Here is a 14,985-nt window from a genome sequence, read left to right as displayed (position 1 = left end):
TTGTTGAACCCAACCTACATAGGTAGGAATGATCATCAAAATAAAATAAGAGAAATCAGAACTCGAACAGAAAGGTTTAGGTGTTCGTTTTTTCCGCGCACTGTTCGGGAGTGGAATGGTAGAGAGATAGTATGATTGTGGTTCGATAAACCCTCTCCCAAGCACTTAATTGTGAATTGCAGAGTAATCATGTAGATGTAGATGTAGATAATCTTTATTCAGTTTCTTAGTAAAAAGTTAGATGAAGAATAGCTCAGAGATATTCCCAAGGGAACTTGGTTAGATTCTCTTATTGTGGATTGACTTAAGAGAGAACATGTCTGAAATTGGTAGATAGTCAACTGATTACATAGTTCCAATGTGTTGACAGTATTTACACTGAATGATTCTTTCATTCTGTTATAAAGTGTTTACTGTTATGAAAGTTCCTGACAAATTAAAACTGTATACTGGACCAAATCTCGTACAACGAACCATACACCTTTCATAGGTTACACTCTCACAGGCACTTCTCATTCACTGCCTCACAGGCTCGGTCTTTCAATAACTCTTTCCTACTTTCCAAAAGTATACACAACCTCCATGCCTTGCAAACCTAGCATTCCAAGAATTAACAGAATGCCTAAGGCAAGATTCCAGTGTGACACAAGGCATGAGATCAGAGCTGTACGACCCAAGCCACCTGCTCTGTTTTCAGTGCCACAACTGCCAGTCAGTACACTCTCCAAATGTGTTCATTGATATTGTCATGCTTTCAAAAACATGGCAAGCTTTCCAAAAACATGTCAATTCCATGTTTCTGAACAGTTTCCATAGATAGAACTGAAGACAAAAATATGGCACTTCCCTTGAATTTTTCTTGAATGATTCAACTAACACATTTGCTGGTATTTTTCCTTGCTCTCTTCACTTGTATGTTTCCAGGGAGACAACCCTTTGCCTTACTGTCTGCCAGTACTGCACTTCAGTAGATGTTAAACCTATAGAACAGTACTTACAATCACACAATTGTCAATTTTTACACTTGAAACATTCCTCCCTCTACTTTCAGAAGACATACTCATTTTAAAATAATTAATGCCTTCAATTCTTGTAATCAACACTGAGCATGATGACTCAGTGGTTAAACCACTGGACTCACATTAAGGAGGAATGTGATTCAAATTCTCATCCTTCCAGAAGTATCCTCGTTTTTTTGGGCTGAGGGAGGGACTGGGGCTGTGGTTGTGTTGTCACCAGTCTCTGACTGATATTATGTCAGACACTTCCTCTGACTTGTAGAGACCCTGGATGTATTCTTTCCACCTATTGTCTTTCTCATTTGTGTTTAACAGTTAAACAGCTTTGCACTCTGGTTGCTGATAGCTTTGCATTTTGTCTCATAAAATGTATTTTAACTCTTCTAGATGTTGAATCTGTCTTTCAAATTACCTTTTGCTTTTAGTTTTTTTTTTCACATTTTTGCAGGCAATTTGCTTTAGCTCCCCTGTATTTCCTATTGGTTTTGTTTCTAAATGGCTTACATTGCCATATTCCTTTCTTTTCATAAACATTTCATGGATTTCCTTCTTTCATCGATTATCTTTTGCTGCCAAGATCACTTGGTATTTTTATTTTATTTCACAGTAACTGGATTCAACACAATCTTGCTGTAATTGGATCTTCAGAAAATTCTTATTAACATGCATACGTATCACCAATACAATGAGCATACTTTTTTGCTGCAATATATGGTTGTTAATAAAAATTTTCTGAAGATATGATGATGACAACAAGATTCTTTCTAAGCTAATCATTGTGAAATAAAATAAAAATACCAACGGTCTTAGCTGAAAGGCTTTCTCCATTTACCAATGACAGTTTGCTCCCTGCAAACTTGTGTCACTTATATTCCACTGATAAGCTGAAATATTTCTCCTGTCACCCAAGGTTTCTTCCCAATTACCTTCTTTGTGCTTTCAGTGTCAGTCCAACTTCTGTGATTGCTCTATTAGTGGATGTTCATTCCTCTAAAACAGAACTGCTGGGACTGTGGTATTCATTCTCACAGAATTTACAGCATCAGAGGATTTCAAATACACATCATTAGTCCTCAATATCTCAGTACCCCACCTCTTCACATTATGATTTTTCCTGACAGTTCTCGTAAACTTCAGCCTACTCTTAATCATTATGTAACTGTGATCTAAGTGTATATCTGCTCCTAGGTATACCTTAGACTCCAATATCTGATTTCAGAATCTCTTACCATGATGTGTCTTCCCAAGTCTCCTGGCCTTTTCCAAGTGTAGCCTGCCTAAACCTGTATGGTTTTTGAATGGTGTTTCTTGAACAGCAATTTACTATTACCCTGAAACTTACTGCAGCACTCAAAGAGTTTTTCTTCTCTCTCATTCCCTCAACTAAGTCCATATTCTCTTGTATCTTGGTCTTCTACCCCTTCCTCTACTACAGCATTGCAGTCTCCCATGATTATTAGATTAGATTAGATTTACTTTCATTCCAGTTCATCCATAGTGAGGAGGTCCTCCAGGATGTAGAGCATGTCAGAAAAACAATAATACATGACAAATATTTACAACTGAAATAAATAAGCTAATCTACCTTCCACAGGTCCCAAGTAGGATGATCGTCTCTCTCTGTCTCTTCTTCTTCTTCTTCTTTTATTTTTTTAATTTTTTTAATTTTTTTAAAATGATCACTATATGAAAGAATCATTTTACAAACACTTTGTTGTTGTGGTCTTCCATCCTGAGACTGGTTTGATGCAGCTCTCCATGCTACTCTATCCTGTGCAAGCTTCTTCATCTCCCAGTACCTACTGCAGCCTACATCTTTCTGATTCTGCTTAGTGTATTCATCTCTTGGTCTCCCTCTACGATTTTTACCCTCCACCCTGCCCTCCAATACTAAATTGGTGATCCCTTGATGCCTCAGAACATGTCCTACCAGCCGATCCCTTCTTCTGGTCAGGTTGTGCCACAAACTCCTTTTCTTCCCAATTCTATTCAATACCTCCTCATTAGTTATGTGATCTACCTATCTAATCTTCAGCATTCTTCTGGAGCACCATATTTCGAAAGCTTCTATTCTCTTCTTGTCCAAACTATTTATCGTCCATGTTTCACTTCCAAACGCGGCTACACTCCATACAAATACTTTCAAAAACGATTTCCTGACACTTAAATCTATACTTGATGTTAACAAATTTCTCTTCTTCAGAAACACTTTCCTTGCCATTGCCAGTCTACATTTTATATCCTCTCTACTTTGACCATCATCAGTTATTTTGCTCCCCAAATAGCAAAACTTTACAACTTTGAAGTGTCTCATTTCCTAATCTAATTCCTTCAGCATCACCCGACTTAATTCGACTACATTCCATTATCCTCATTTTGCTTTTGTTAATGTTCATCTTATACCCTCCTTTTAAAACACTGTCCATTCCATTCAACTGCTCTTCCAAGTCCTTTGCTGTCTCTGACAGAATTACAATGTCATCGGCGAACCTCTTCTCCATGGATTTTAATACCTACTCCGAACTTATCTTTTGTTTCCTTTACTGCTTGCTCAATACAAAACACTAATGCATTGAATTAAAAATAAAAAAGTTTTTTTATTTATAAGGTAATAAACATGTAATAGAACTACTATAATACTTATTTACAATGAACATATTACTGCACTGAAATGGTGCGGAAGTTAGATTGCATTTACACACACACATACACACACACACACTTATTTACAAAGAACACATTACTGCACTAAAATTGTGCAGAGAGAGAGGGGGGGGGGGGGGCGAGAGAGAGAGAGAGAGAGAGAGAGAGAGAGAGAGAGAGAGAGAGAGAGATATGCACAAAAAACCAGTTGGTTCTGCTGAGAAATTCATCAATAGAGTAGAAGGAGTTGGCCACCAGTAAATCCTTTAGGCTTCTCTTAAACTGAATTTCATTGATTGTTAAGCTTTTTGTGGCTGCTGGCAAGTTATTGAAAATGTGTGTTCCTGAATAATGCACACCTTTTTGTACAAGAGTAAGTGACTTTAAATTCTTGTGAAGATTATTCTTATTTCTAGTGCTGATTCCATGTATGGAGCTGTTGATTTGAAAAAGTGATATATTTTTAATGACAAATTTCATTAAGGAATAAATATATTGGGGAGCAGTAGACTGCACATTTTTGTGCCTGGAAAACTTTAGCTTGGCTTGATGAATTGCCCCAAAAAATAATCCCATCTGACATTATGCAATGAAAGTAAGCATAGTATGCCAGCTTTTTCATTTTTATATCCCTTATGTCTGACACAGTTCACATTGCCAATAGAGATTTGTTAAGATGCTTCAGCAGTTCTGTGGTGTGCTCCTCCCAGTTGAATTTATTGTCAAGCTGTAATCCCAAGAATTTAACACTGTCCACTTCTTCTATCTGCCTGTCATTATATGTTAGGCATATACTTGTGGGGCACTCCTTACAAGTTCTGAACTGCATGTAGTGTGTTTTTTCAAAGTTTAGTGATAAAGAATTGGCTAGGAATCAGTGATTAAAGTTCACAAATATTTTATTAGCTGATCGTTCTAAGACTACACTTGATTTCCTATTTATTGCAATGTTTGTATCATTGGCAAACAAAACGAACTTGGCATCTAGTAATGTTACTGATGAAAGGTCGTTGATATACAGAAGAAAAAGTAAGGGTCCTAAAGTGGAACCTTGTGGGACCCCACATGTAATTAGTTCCCAGTTGGATGATGCCTGATATCATGTCTCTTTCCTAATAACACCCTTTGTTTCCTGCCAGAGATATAAGATTTGAACCATTTTGCAGCTTTTCCTGTTACACCATAATAATCTAATTTACTTAAAAAGATATTGTGATTTACACAGTCACATGCCTTTAACAGATCACAAAATATACCAGTTGCCTGCAATTTTTTGTCTAGTGAATTAAGCACATTTTCACTGTAAGTGTAGATAGCCTTCTCAATAGAACCCTTTAGAAATCCGAACTGTGACTTTGACAGTATGTTATTTGAGATAAGATGGTTATAAAGCCGATTGTACATTACTTTTTCTAAAATTTTTGAGAATTCTGGCAAAAGTGAAATTGGACAGAAGTTTGATGTCCCTTCTTAAACAATGGCTTAACTTCAGCATATTTCAACCATTCATGAAATATTCCACTGATAAATGAGTGGTTACACAGATAGATTAGTATGTTACTTAACTCAGAATCACATTCTTTAATTAACTTTGTTCATATTTCATCATCCCACTAGATGTTTTTGATTTTAAAGATTTTTATGATGGAAATTATTTCTGCTGGGGGTAGTGAGGGTCAAATTCATATTATGGAAGTTACTTGTCTGGTCTGGAGTATTCCATAGCAGCATCCACAGAACCTGACAACCTCATCTTTTCAGTAACAGTTATAAAATTTTGTTAAATAGTTCTGCAACACTATACACATCTGTCACCAATGTATCATTTACTCGTAATGCTATTTGTCCCTCTTCATGTCTGGTTCTACCAGTCTCCTCCTTCACTGTATCCCATATAGACTTTATTTTGTTATCTGATATGACTATCTTTTCCTTGTAATATATTTGATTTGATGTCCGTATTTCAGTCTTTAATATTTTGCTGTATTTCATGTAATGTGCTATAGCATCAACATCAGAACTGTTTCGGATTGACAGATACAGTTTTCTTTTTGTTTTACAAGATACCCCTATTCCTTGAGTAATCCATGGCTTCTTTGTAGACTTTGCTCTAACCTTGGATAGTTTTGGGACAAAACAGTGTTCAAATAAGGTAAGCACTTTATTAGCAAAAGTGTTATATTTTTCATTCATGCCATGAGCAGTGTAAACATCATTCCAGTGAATGTCTCTGAGGAGTGTCCTAAAATAATCAATTTTTGGCTTATTGATTAAGCTCTTGAGCTCAGATTTAAAAGATTTTATATCCTGTTCAGCATTAACATTTAACAGAAGGAACTGTATGTCATGGTCTGAGAGACCATTGACTATTGGTTTTGTAATATAATTTTGTTCATTGGACTTTTCTATAAAGATATTATCAATGGCTGTTTGTGAGCAATTGGCTACTGTAGTGGGGAACTTTACAGTGGGAATTAAGTTGAATGATAGTGTTACTAATTCAAATAAGTTCTTATTGGGGAAAGTCTTTAAGGAAATCTACATTGAAATCACCAGCAACCACTATTTCTTTGTTTTTGGTTGTTAAATGGGCCAGTACAGCTTCAAAGTGGTTTATGAACAGATTGAAGTTTCCTGCAGGTGTTCGATATGCACTTAATATTATGAAGGACTTTTTGTGAAATTCTACTTCTTTTGCATATGCTTCCATATGCTGTTCTAGGCAAAATTTATGAATGTCTATGTTCTTAAATTTATGACAGTTCCTGATGAATGTGGCAACTCCTGCTTTCTCCATTTCTGCTCTACAAAAGTGAGATGCTAACCTAAACCCTGTAAGACTTAAAAGTTCTGTATCAGTGGTCACATGATGTTCAGAGAGGGAGATTATGTCAGCTGGGTTTGAAGACTCTAATTCATCTATGCAGATAATTAATTCATTAATTTTATTTCTCAGTCCTCGAAATTTTGATGCAATAAAGATAGCTGACATTTCACATTGCCTGAGTTAAAATTGGGTAGAGTTGAAATATCTGCTGACTGTTGAAAATTCTTAACCAATAGCTGTTTATGCTGATGTAATAAGCTAGAATTATGTTTTTTGGTTTCTTTCTCAAACTGAAGGTTTGTCTCAGTCCTAACCTCTCTTAAAATTTGGTTTCTTTCTGTCCTCCCTACCCTAAAAATGGGTCTTTTCTGAACCCTATAACCACTGGTATTTTATCACTCACGACAGTGCCTCCCCCCCTTTTAACTTTCCTGCTATTTTCCCAGCCAATTTACCCTTCCCTTTCCTGTTGAGGTGAAGGCCATGCCTAGTATAATCCCACCTATTGAGAGAATCAACAGGAACCACACCAATGTGTGACCCTGGCACCCGACATAAGTAGCCGTTCCAACTCCAAATTAACTCTCTTGACAGAAGAGTTCAAATGAGGTCAGTCATGGCGCCCAAGAACAGATACAAACTCAACACTAGTATGCTTTGATGCTAATGTGATCTTGCCAGAACACACTCCATACTGTATCCAGGATCTCTGTCGATACTATTACCTGCCCCACCCACTATAACCACGTTGTCTTCCATAGTAAATCTCTGCAGAGTGAACCTAAATCCTCTGTTACCCGCTCCAAACGAGCACTAGGTTTAAAAAAATTGGTGACCTGGTATTCTGATCCTAGTCCATCCTGCAAAAGTTGGCTAACACCTCTTCCATGGGAACTACCTAACAACAACACTTTCTTTCTCTTTGCTGATTTCCCTACATTTTTATTTTTAAATTTGCTGCTGAAAGTTTGTTGTGCCCTGTCTACACCTGCAACTGCTTGAGGCTCACCAGCTTCTAACTGAAGCAACAAGTCAAATCTATTTTCTACATTCACCATGAAGCTGTCAGACAAAGTTCTAGGCCTGTTCCTCCTGTTGCCTGTTGCCACTTCCCACCTCCCACCTCTCTTTACCCTTCTCCCTCCTTAACCTGTCAAGATCTCCCCTGGCCTTGTCTAACTCAGCCTGAAGGGCAAAAATTTTCCCCTCCTGTTCTAGTATCTTCCTATCACTACTATATATCCTACAAAACCACTGATGAGTCTCATTTACTTCCCCTATTCCCACACCACTACAGTTACCCACATGGAAAAAACTACAGCACCTGTCACACCAAAGCCACAACCTAACAATTCTACGGCAAGTCAAGCACTTTTCACTCATGATAAATGTAATAGTTTATTAAGAATAAGTCAGTTAAATTACAGATAAACACGAAAATATGGTTCCACAAATTTGGCCTACACGCAACTGTGTGTAAACAAAGGCAACAGTGCAAAGTTTCTGAAACAACAACTTAAACTTTACGCTACTTTCCGGAAATGTGAGTTAAATACTGAAGAGGTACGCTACAGTTAAATTGCTGGAGAGAGCAAAGAACACTACACAAAATTCTATAAATTTGCTGCGGCAAAGCGTAAACAGAAAATACGACTCTATGATCTTTTTGCATTTTCTGCTATATTACTTAAAGAAAAATGAAACCTTTAATGGTACACTTAAAAGGCACACTAATACACCTATTTATCACATAATTAGTACTAAACTATTTGTTTTTATAATTTAAAATGACTTATCTTTACGGGAACACCAAAACTCGTGCTAGTCGACTGGCTGCAGGGCTGCCAATTTAGGTTGGTGCATAAGTTTTTAGGTTTTTGTTTTGCGCATTGGTTTTCTGTTTGTTATGGGTTTATTTATCAATTGCAATTTTTTTATTTGTAGTTCACTGTTGCTGTTTAAGTTTACATGTTGTCATTTTGTCATTTGGAGATAGTGAATTGAGCAGTGGATGCCAGAAAATGGAGTGATAAGTGGAGAAATCGGAACATTTCTGACATATTCTTCTGTTTGATTTCCGTAGAGGGATGATAACAGTGGAGGCAGCCAGAAGCATTTGCTTTGTGCATGGGGATAATGCTGTTGGACAGAGCACAGCAAGAAAATGTTTTTCTCATTTTAAGGAGGATTGTTTAGTGACTCTCCACATTTGAGAAGACTTTTGGGATTTGATGAAGATTGTTTTAATGCATTAATCCACAATGATTCATGTTGTTGTTCTCAAGAACTGGCAAATGCGATGAACTGTAATCATTCCACCACCATGCATCCTTTGCATGCAGTGGGGGAGATTCAAAAATTATGTGTATGGATACAGCGTGCTCTAAGCCAAAATCACAGAAGTCAGCGAGTGGCCAAATGTGCATCTCTGCTTGTTCGTCATCAGCTTGCTCATAAGAAACACCAGCCATTCCTGTCCTGCATCATTACTGGTGATGAGAAATGGCATCTTAATGCTAACATAAAGAAAGAAAAGGAATGATTGAGACCAAAAAAATCAGTGACTTCTCCTACAAAGATCTGCACGCATCCACAAAAGATAATCTTAGGCATCTGGTGGAGCTACAATGGTGTGGTGTTCTACAGATTGCTTCCCTGAGGTGTAATCCTCACTGGTGACATTTAGCATCACCAAATGAGACATCTTGCAGATCCAATCCAAGAACAACACCTAGGAAGACTGCATGAAGTGATGTTCCTCCAAGATAATGCCCATCCGCATTCTGCTAGACTGACAAAAAACACTATACAGGAGTTCGGTTGGAAAGCCATTCTGCACCCACCTTTTTCACTTGATCTTGATCCTGCAGATTTTCACCTTTCCACACTCTGTCGAATAACTTCCTTTCTAGATGAAAATGTGCTCCAAACGGGGCTCAATGAGTTCCTCATCTCAAAATCGTGTCATTTCTACAATTGTGGAATCAAGAATTAACCCCAGTGTTGGTAGACTGTTGTAAGTAATGAAAGAGAATATATTATTGATGACTGAAGTCTCTGTTGTGTGTATCGTTTGTGTTTATTAAACTTATGAAAAAACACTACACTACACTGCACTATGCACCAACTGAATATTTTTATCTTCGTTTATGTACTGAGTCAGCTGTTCAGTGCCGTTATATGGTCTCCTCTATTTCTTAATTTTCTGCTTGTGATGTATTCGTATATTCCTAAACTATCATTGCTAGCATTGGTTTGCCGTCTATTCTGATGACAAAAATGCTGTGTCTGAACTGTTTATGGCAACTCACTCTTTGCCCTATCTTCCTATTCCTAACCCATCATACTTCTTTTATACCATTATCCGATGCTGTTGATATTAACCCTATATTTATCTGACCAAAGCTACTTATGTTCTTTCCATTTCACTTAAATGACTCCTGATATTGCTAGATTGAGCCTATGTGTTCCCTTTTCAGATTTTATAGCTTCCCTACCATATTCAAACTTCTGATGTTTCTCATTCTGACTGGTAGAATGTTATCCTTTTGTTGATTTTTTTTCCTACATTTTTCTCATGGTCACTGCCCTCTAGTCAGTACTTCTTCAGAGAGCAGAATGGAAGACTAATCTGGGACCTTATGCCAGTAAGGAGACCATCATGAAACTTTTCTCAATTACAGCCCATGTCTGTGAATAAACATTTGGTGCCTTTAATGCAGTAGTTTACATTACCTTCTGCATTCTCCTGCCCTGTTGACTGTTAGTAATTCTTCTGTCTTTAGGAGCAGTTTCTCACCCCAACCAAAAATGGTGTACTGAATCTCTGTTTGCACCTCTGCCTTCTTTGACAAGACCATTGCTAGAATGATGAAGACTCCTTATACTAGAAGTCCATTGCCATCATTCCTGGTGATTTTTATTTAAAATGTAAGTAGTGGTAAGTTTTGTACTTACGGCCCAGGGACTTTTGATTGGTAGTCAAAGATACTGCTCCTAGTTAGGCTTACCGTATTTTTTGGGTCCAACCCAGGACATATTATCATTTTTTTAATTCATCACAGGACATACTTCAATGTTTCTTTGACTTCAACTGAGAACATATTTTTGAAATTACTGAAAGTCTTAACATTTTACTGAAACTTTATTTATTCAGTTATATTTTTCATGAGGCAGGACTTTTTTTTCAGAAAAAATTATAAAATTCTCAATGAGGAAGTTATATTCCTGTTGCAGGTTACATTAAACACACTCATACACACTTTCTTTTGTCCTGCTAAATGATGACACAAAAAATGAATAGAGATAACATGATCAAAACCATGTAGACGAGTTACTTCATACATGAAACAATATAAATATCTTGCCCCTGCCATATTGCCAAATAATTAAGTGAAAAGTTGTGGCAGAACCAGTGGCCATGGCTCTTTCATTGATATCAGTGCTTGCTCCAAGGTCACCTAAGAGAGACATGGCTATGAGAGAATGTTTAAAACTGCAATTTTGAACATATAGTTCTAAAATAAATAAACACCCATCAGTCATAAAACCCTCAAACTCTATACATTTTTGCAACCTGGACATTACTCTGGACGCCAACAAAAAACTAGGACTGTCCAGTATAATCCTGGATGTACAATAAGTCTACCCCCTAGATCCTTATTATTATACTACCTTTCTTGGTTTGTTCCACAAATCTAGTTCACAGACAGATACTCTATACTATATCTGGTTTCTTTTTCTTTTTTTCCCCCTCATAAGTACTTTCAAACCTTACAAGCTACGACCATGACACGGCTCCCTTCAAGTATTAGCACTCTGAAACTAAATTGTGAAGGTGGTTTGATGAACCTTCTGCCGGGCCCTTAAATGTGATTTGCAGAGTATCCATGTACATGTAGATTTGGATGTAGAAAATAAATAGTAACTAACATTACATTCACATATCACCCCAGTCTACGAGCCAAACAAGAAATTGCATATCACACCATCTTTAATTCAATGTGCACTTCACAAGTATGTATGAAAGGAAGTCTTACGACTGAAAAACTGAAGCAAAATACTCATTCATTCATCATATTATGTAGATCGAGAATGAAAAGAACTATTTGTGACTATGTAGTTAATCTAGACTATCATTCATTCAAACATATCATTCTTTCACACATCACGTTCCATAAATGTCATCATGCTAGTGCTTAACTGACGAAAACTGGTGTTGTTACTGTGGCAAGGCTGTTGGCATGGGACTTACTTGTAGATTTTGGTATGTTAATGTGCATTAGAACAAAAACAGCTGCTCTGATAAAAAGCCAGTCTCCTCTTCCATTTCTTAGCTGCTGGTTTTATTTCCTACTTTGTACTAAGCAGTTATGTAATACTACTGCTTTCAGAAATCATAGTCAGCAGTCTGAATTGGAAGGAAAACATGTTCCATATGATCTTAAGTGCGGACTAGGTTTTACATCCTTTAGTCCAAATATTCTGATAGATTGCAGTAGTAGTAGTGGCAAATAATGTGCTATTTTGCTTTGGTTTTGAAATTTGGGTATTTCCATTTTCATGCCTCATTCCCACCTGCAGCATGCAATAAATTTTTATGCCAGAATATAAAACTTCACTCTAAATGCTAAACAAGGGCACTGAGTGTGTATAGAAACTATTTTTACATCTACTATTGTGGTTGTGAATTTCACAGTTCACCTTAAATGCTTTGTATTTTCTTTTCTCATTCGCTAGTTATGTACAATGTGCAAAATGTGCTGTTTCAGGAGTTTAGTGGACCTAAATCGAGCAGGGTTACCATTAATGGAAATAGTATTTGAACCAGACCTTAATGATGGTGAAGAGGCAGCTGCACTAGTCCAGGAACTAGTGCTAATACTGCAGCGGCTAGGAACTTGCTCCTGCAAGATGGAAGGTATAAAGTGTAAAGATTTTACAGACATATTCTGAAGTGCAAAACTAATATCTAAGGGAATTACCAAGTTAATAATAAAAATAAGAGCACTGTTAGTCTGTTATTGGCTATCTTTTACATCTTTTATTTTTCTTCCAAAGCTTTTGTGATAATTGTCACAAGAAAATAAAACAATATGTTTAATCAATCAATTAATTATTCTCTGTTGTAAATATGAAATATGTCATACTAGCTCTCTCTCTCTCTCTCTCTCTCTCTCTCTCTCTCTCTCTCTCTCTCTGTGTGTGTGTGTGTGTGTGTGTGTGTGTGTGTGTCTGAGGTCTGAGGGACATGTTGCTCCTGTCTAACCCTCTCCAATCTATCCCTCTTTCATACCTGAGGAAGAAACTAACAGTCCAAAAGCTTGGATAGTTTTTTCTACTTTTATGTGTGTTCTTGAAGGTAAGTACTTGCTTACTATATGGCCTCTTTGTAATTTTACAGTTTTTTTTTCAAGGGGAATGATACTTTTTTAGTAAATTTAATCACATCAAATACACATTAGCTCGAGATATGACACTGAATGAGTCTGAATGAATCGTGCACTGAAGATTTTGCTGTCAAATGTTCACACCAACACATTATCATCCTCATCACCACCACCACTCAAGAATGCATTTTGTTGACATTAAAGACACTCATATTGGACAAATCACTGACATAACGTTCTTATGCATACAGTTATACACACTAGGTATTTGTATTTTTATCTGAGACATAATGTGACCCAGAAAAAAATTCAAAATAGCTCCAGTCCCCCAGCTCTGATAAAATTTGAGGTGGTTTCCCTTGGTTCTAAGGCAAATGCTTCGACTAATAATACCCCTCAAAAATTTCTAATTGCCACAAGTTTTATGGTGGAAACATAAACAAGTACACATGTGCAGGAACTACAAAAACACATTAAATATCACTCATCTACAACTGGCAGCTTCTCTCAGAATCTCAAATTAAGACACTTTCCAGACAGGAATTTGAAGTAACTGTGGAATTTGAATCTTTAGTGTTAATGTCCATTGTAAGTTTTTATTGTTAATATGATCCTTGTGTGTTTGATTTGACCTTGCTTTGTACTTTTACACATCTTTTCTGAGCCTTCATTTGTTTGCTCATGTTCTAACCACCCATAACTAAATGATCCTCTTGCATTTCTGATATAAATATTTGCATATGATTGAAATAACTGTGTAATAAAAAGCTTCATTCTCTAACAGAGGGTGCCTTACGAGTTGATGCAAATGTGTCTCTGCATCAAAGTGGTGAACCATTGGGTGTTCGTACTGAAATTAAAAACATTGGAAGTGTTAGAGCTGTGGCCAATGCAATTAAATATGAAACAGATCGTCAGAGAAGAGAATTGGAAAATGGGCACACAATTGTGAATGAAACACGTGCATGGGATGCAGAAAGTAAACAGACTGTGTCAATGAGGGACAAGGAGCAAGTACAGGTACCTCTTCATTTCATAAGGATCTTATCATATCTGGCATTGAAAAATGCTGATATAATCAGAGTCAGGGCTTTTCCTACCAAATTATATACATTTAAAATGGTTTGTAACTGTTAATATTGTTAATTTTTATGTCAGTTGCTTGCAGACCTGCACAAGTAGCTGCATTTGTTAGCACACCACTGTGAGGACTTGGACAGGTGTGCGGGCCCTGGATCAAATCCCTCTGGGGAATTTACAATGAGGACCAGTGTGCCGGCCATTCTGGATATGGTTTTTAGATGGTTTCCCCCATCCAACTAGGTGAATATTGGCTGGTACCCAAGTTCCACCTCACATAATTCATAAACATGTAGAAAACATTCACACTCTTTCACATGGATAACACTGCATGCAGACAGTTGTGGTGCACATATTTCCTTCTGGGGTAATGCAGTAGCAACAGGAAGGACATCTGGCCACCCTTAAAACTAATCATACCAAATCCATTTCACAACCTTGCTGACCTTGCATAGAAGTGGAACAAAGGCTCAGAAAAAAGAAGCAAGAGAAATAATATGTAATTTGCTTGCAAATTCTCTTGTATTACATCATTTTCCATAGAAGGAAAAGTTATACCATAATTAGTGAGAAATATTTGGTTTTGGTTACTGATGAGGGTAGCATTATGGAAGAAGAGGATTTGTCATATTTTTAAATTTTTTTAATCTGAATGAATAAATATGTTATTGTAATAATATGGTGACACATTTTTCTTGCTATCTACTGATTATTATAAGGGGTTCGCAAATAAAAATGAGACACGTGGAAAAAAGTAAGTAAACTGTTTATTATTTCAAAAGGAATCACCACTACTGTTAATACATTTCTCCCATTGTGAGACAAAATAATCAATGCTTTCTTGGGAAAATGTTTGCAGTTGCCTACAGAACCAGGATAATACACAGGCATGCACCTCTTCGTCTGAAGCAAACTGATGGCCTCTGAAAATATGGAAATCACATGGGGAGAGATCGGGACTGTATAGAGAGTGTGTAAGGGCTTCCCAGCAAATCTTCTGCATTGTACATGAAACACTGTTGGCAGC

At 36.9% G+C, this 14,985-nt stretch overlaps 1 protein-coding gene across 1 annotated transcript in view; it reads left to right on the top strand.

The window, feature by feature from the left end:
• LOC124795447 (glutamyl-tRNA(Gln) amidotransferase subunit B, mitochondrial) overlaps positions 1 to 14,985 on the top strand; it is a 127,812-nt gene that overhangs the window by 74,236 nt on the left and 38,591 nt on the right. Inside the window, exons 5-6 of the mRNA XM_047259469.1 lie at positions 12,261 to 12,409; positions 13,663 to 13,898. Of these exons, the coding sequence (XP_047115425.1) occupies positions 12,261 to 12,409; positions 13,663 to 13,898 (385 nt within the window). The remainder of the gene's footprint in view (positions 1 to 12,260; positions 12,410 to 13,662; positions 13,899 to 14,985) is intronic.

The sequence above is a fragment of the Schistocerca piceifrons genome, chromosome 4 (genome assembly GCF_021461385.2).
Source record: "Schistocerca piceifrons isolate TAMUIC-IGC-003096 chromosome 4, iqSchPice1.1, whole genome shotgun sequence".
Lineage (NCBI taxonomy): Eukaryota > Metazoa > Arthropoda > Insecta > Orthoptera > Acrididae > Schistocerca > Schistocerca piceifrons.
Note: the sequence above shows the minus strand (reverse complement) of the source record. Positions and strands in the feature narration are given on the sequence as shown.